The sequence below is a fragment of the Bison bison genome, unplaced genomic scaffold, assembly GCF_000754665.1.
Source record: "Bison bison bison isolate TAMUID 2011002044 unplaced genomic scaffold, Bison_UMD1.0 scf7180017864527, whole genome shotgun sequence".
Taxonomy (NCBI): Eukaryota; Metazoa; Chordata; class Mammalia; order Artiodactyla; family Bovidae; genus Bison; species Bison bison.
The window spans coordinates 1,235,331-1,239,836 of record NW_011495078.1 but is presented as its reverse complement, the minus strand read 5'-3'; the positions used below and the strand labels follow the sequence as shown (position 1 = coordinate 1,239,836).

General features: G+C 50.4%; 2 protein-coding genes across 2 annotated transcripts in view; one reads left to right on the top strand and one right to left on the bottom strand.

Annotated features, from left to right (window-relative positions):
- SPACA7 (sperm acrosome associated 7) overlaps nucleotides 1–3,254 on the top strand; it is a 15,943-nt gene extending 12,689 nt beyond the window's left edge. Inside the window, exons 6-7 of the mRNA XM_010831453.1 lie at nucleotides 2,414–2,494; nucleotides 3,102–3,254. Coding sequence (XP_010829755.1) covers nucleotides 2,414–2,494; nucleotides 3,102–3,118 — 98 coding nt within the window. The 3' untranslated portion in view covers nucleotides 3,119–3,254. The remainder of the gene's footprint in view (nucleotides 1–2,413; nucleotides 2,495–3,101) is intronic.
- Nucleotides 3,255–4,052: 798 nt separating this feature from the next.
- The window catches only part of TUBGCP3 (tubulin, gamma complex associated protein 3), a 38,408-nt gene continuing 37,954 nt past the window's right edge, over nucleotides 4,053–4,506 (bottom strand). The window contains exons 28-30 of the mRNA XM_010831542.1: nucleotides 4,399–4,486; nucleotides 4,220–4,317; nucleotides 4,053–4,087 (exon numbers count right to left, since the gene is read on the bottom strand). Of these exons, the coding sequence (XP_010829844.1) occupies nucleotides 4,053–4,087; nucleotides 4,220–4,317; nucleotides 4,399–4,486 (221 nt within the window). The remainder of the gene's footprint in view (nucleotides 4,088–4,219; nucleotides 4,318–4,398; nucleotides 4,487–4,506) is intronic.

Below are 4,506 nucleotides of genomic sequence, written 5' to 3'. Positions count from 1 at the left end.
TCCAATACTTTGGCCACCTCATGCAAAGAGTTGACTCATTGGGAAAGACCCTGATGCTGGGAGGGATTGGGGGCAGGAGGAGAAGGGAACAACAGAGGATGAGATGGCTGGATGGCATCACCAACTCCATGCACATGAGTTTGGGTGAACTCCAGGAGTTGGCGATGGACAGGGAGGCCTGGCGTGCTACGATTCATGGGGTTGCAGAGTTGGACACAACTGAGCAACTGAACTAAACTGAGTAACCAATAATGTTGAGCATCTTGTCCTGTTTATTTGCCTGTAGGAAACGCCAATCCACCCGTGTTCTTACCTGGAGAACTGCATGGAGAGGAGCCTGGTGTGGGCTACAGTCCATAGGGTCGCAAAGAGTTGGACACGACTGAGCATGCACGCATACACATATCTTCTTTGGACAAACCTCTGTTCAAATATTTTGTCCATTATTAGTTTCTTTTCTTACTGCATTTTGAGAAGCATCTGTATGTTTTGGATGCAAGTCCCTCATCAGATATGTGATTGGAAAATATTTTCTACCAGACTGTGGCTTGCTTTTTCATTTGCATAACATTGCTTTTCAAAGATCAGAAGTTCTTAATATTGATCAAGTCCAATTTATCAATTTTCATTTTCTGGATCATGTTTTTGGTGTCAAATATGCGAAATCTTCGCCTAATTCAAAGTCACAAATACTTTCTGTGTTCTTTTCTTTTACGTTTGGGACTATGCCCAGTTCGTGGAGCACATTATGAAAGGTACGGACCGTCTTGCGCTGTCTTTCTCGCACATCGAGGTTCCACGGTTTCAGCACCGTTTGCTGCCCGAGCTCAGCTTTCTCTGTTGAGCTGCTTTTGCTGACATTTTGTTCTTGAGTTGCCAGACGGTGTCAGTCAGCCGATGGCTGGGTTGACTGGGTCTGTTTCTGGGCTCTCTCTTATCCCACTGACAGAAGACCCCTTCTTTCTCAGGTATCACACTGTACCAGCCACTGTGAGATCACAACAGTTGAAATCAGGTAGTGTGAATCCTACTTTGGTCTTGATTTTCTAAATCAATTTAGCTCTTCTGGTTCATCTTCTCATAAAAATTTAAGACACAGCTTTTTAATTTCTACCAAAAAAAAAAAAAAGTCAGATGTGGATTTGATTGGGATTTCTGCAACTCCACAGACCACTCAGGAAGAAGCCGACATCTGGACAATATCTAGTCTTCGAACCCGCAGTGACCTCGCTTCTTTAGGTCTCCCATGACTTCTCATTAGTGATTAAAACCGTGCATACATTTGATCATATTTATAGACACATTACTAATTCTTGGTGTTGTTACAAATGGTACTTTTCATCTCCAGTTGTCTGCTTCTAGCGTATGGAAGCGTGATTGTTTCACACTGATCCTGTAACCATCACCCTGGACAACTCGCCCTTCAGTTCCGGGAAACCGCCTGCAGAATCGTCAGGATTTTCTTTATGATCATACCATCTGGGGACAGTTTATATACATATACACACATATATACCTTCTATTTATTTTTTTTGCCTTATTACCCAGCTCCAATACAATGCTGAATGTTAAATAGGAGTGGTTAGAATGGACATTCTTTCATAACTTAGAGTGAAAACATCAAGGACGCTTTTACTAAAGATGTCAGCTGTGGGCATTTTTAACAGAGTCCTTTCATTAGGCTGAAGAAGTTCCCTTCTCCTCCGAGTTTATTGAGCGTTTTGATGGGTGAATGGGTGTTGAGTTTTGGCCAAGTCTGTTTCGGTACCTGTTGTAGGCACAGTGAACTTTTTTGGTAAAAAGCCAGACAGTAAAGAATTTAGCCTCTGGCGGCAACGTGACTCCTGCTCTCACTACTTACTGTATCCCGGCACAGAAGCAGCCAGAGACAATGCACAGAAGCCTGGGTGAGCTTCTCATTCAACAAAACTTCATTCATTAGAAAGGTGCTGATCCACTCTCATCAAGAGAACAGAGGCAAGGAACAGAGGTCACAGCTTTTAACATAATAACTTACAGCCCTTAAGTCCTCGTTCACCAATCGCTGATCTTTGGAAATGATCAACTGTTTTGTTTTTTTAATGCTGTTTATATCATGAATTACACGAAATTGATTTTTGAGTGTTGAGCCAGCCTTGTGTTCCCAGAATAAACCCAGCTGGTCACGACAGCTTCATTTCTATACATCCTGGATCCAGTTTCTAAGATGCACGGAACTTTTCCACCTGTACGCCCTGGTGATGGCTGCCTGGAAGGAAGGATGTCTCCCGGCCCTGCCCGAGGCCACGAGCACGTCACGAGCTCTGTGAGGTGCTGCCGCCTCGGAGCTCATGGTTTTCTAACGTTGAAAAGACGTTTGGAAACTTGCCTTAACTTTCAAAAGACTTGACTGTTCTATTAATTTTTCCCCCAGGAAAGAAGTACCCCAAAACTGATCAACAATTGAAACAATCAGTTCTGGACACGATCCTTCAAAATATCGGAAAATCTTCAGGTAAAGCAAACAACGATGTGGTGACAACAGGGGTCACCCCCCTGGTGAGAAGGGAAGCACTGAGCCCACTCGGAGGACCCACGGGAGCCGTGCGCGGCTCTGGAGAGGACACTCCATCCTAGGGGGACCCTGCGAGCCCCATACCAGGGTCCACAGTTCCGGGGTCACCAGCCACCTGCGGGCTCCCCACCCTCCTTGGCTGAACTGAGCGAGACTGAGCCTCTTTCCAGAGATAACGGGATGAGGGACACTGTCACCCACCCACATGACCCGGCGCACAGGCCCAGGGAGGTCATTGCACCGGTGGGCAGCCACGCCCCCCGCCGCCGGCACCGCCCGCCTGGGACCTGCTTCCCAGGCTTTTTCAGACACATCGGCCTCTGCTTCTCGTGCCTCTGAAGCTGCGGTTCTGCTCTTCGCTCGCTAACCTCCCCTAAACCCACGCTCCCTACTCCTCCTCCACGCAAACTCACCTCGTAGCCTCACAGCCCTTCCCCTTGCTGCCCGCAGACCAGGGCATTGCCAGTCGAGCCACTGGGATCCCACGGGAGGCTCAGGGCAGGGGTGCAAGTCCTACAATTTCTCAACGAAATCTCTCTCCACACAGGAAACTCTCTCCAGTAAGTGGCAGAGGAATAGAGCGGCCCAGAAGCGTCTTGGAGAGCAGTCCAGGGCTGTGCGCTCCAAGGGAGCCCCCTGAACGGGGCACCCAGACTGCGTGAGCACACACCCACCCTTGGCAATAAAGAGCATATGTATGTACATACGTCACGCTGGTAACCGCTCCGCAGGACAGAGTTCTGTTCTGTGACCTTAAGCAGTCCCTTTAAATGTTAAGCTAGAAGGTGAGGGTAGGTGGTTTTCTTTTAGTTTTTGTAAAGAAACAAGAAACAAACAAATACATTTGAGAAGAGCATGGAGACCTGCCTCTCTGCTACAGGGCAAGGCTTGAGACCCTCGAGGATCCTGTCCATGAAGAGCCAGTCTGAAGGCCTGATGTCAGCCTTCCCACCTCCCTCCTCTGGCAACAAAGTGTTCACACATGTGCGACATGCATACGCGCGTGCATACACACACACACACACGCACACACACAATGCCATTGCATCGCCACATTCGCCAGGCTGGGGAAACGCAAACTGGGGCTCCATGCCGGTTTTATGAAATGAGCATGGGAACACGGAGGAACATGGTGGGGGATGCAAGAGGATCTGGGAAGCAGCACCTCCGTCTGACCCCCGCTGCCCCCACCACGGCCGGCCAGGGTACTTTGCTGTGCTCCTTCTGTCTGCAAACCCTCCACGGATGTCTTTCCATTGGATCCCATTCAGCTGATAAGGCGCTGTGTTCAGCTGAAAGTCAACCTCTCCACGACTAAGCCAATGTGTTTGCAGAGACCTCCGCTGCACAATTACCAGGGCAGCTTGCACTGCCTTTGTTGAGCTAAAGAGGACAAGAAGAACCTCTAAGGGAGGGCGACCCAGGGAAGAAGGCAGGACAACCTGGAATGGAAAAGCTTGTCATTTACTAATTTGATCACTATCTCTACACTCCAGCCTTACACGCGGACGTCGTCCCCACCAAAAACCTGAACTGGGAGGAAGCAAGGTCTGCGTGGCGGCCAGGAGGAGGGGATGGAGACGCGAGGGCCTCAAGGCCACCCCCGGCAGCCCGGTGTGCCCAGGAGGTCCAGGGCCTTCATGGAAACTCTTGTCCAACTCTCACCCCAAGCGAGACTCAGCACCAGAGGAGGGCTAGAGGTGGGCACCAGCTGCCCACGCCTGTCAGACCAGGTCCAGAAGGCCTGGGTCGCAGGGGTGCAGCTGTCCAGAGAGGAGCAGGCAGAGGCCAGGCCCAGCCCCCGTGGGGTAACGAACCTCCAGTGGGACCAGCCCTGCGCTCACAGGGGCGTCTCCAGATCCCCGGGTAACACGGAAGCCGTGACGGCCGCAGGGGACGCCTGGAGCAGGGCAGGTCCCCCGCGAGGCTGGTCTGCACTCCGGTGGGGAGGG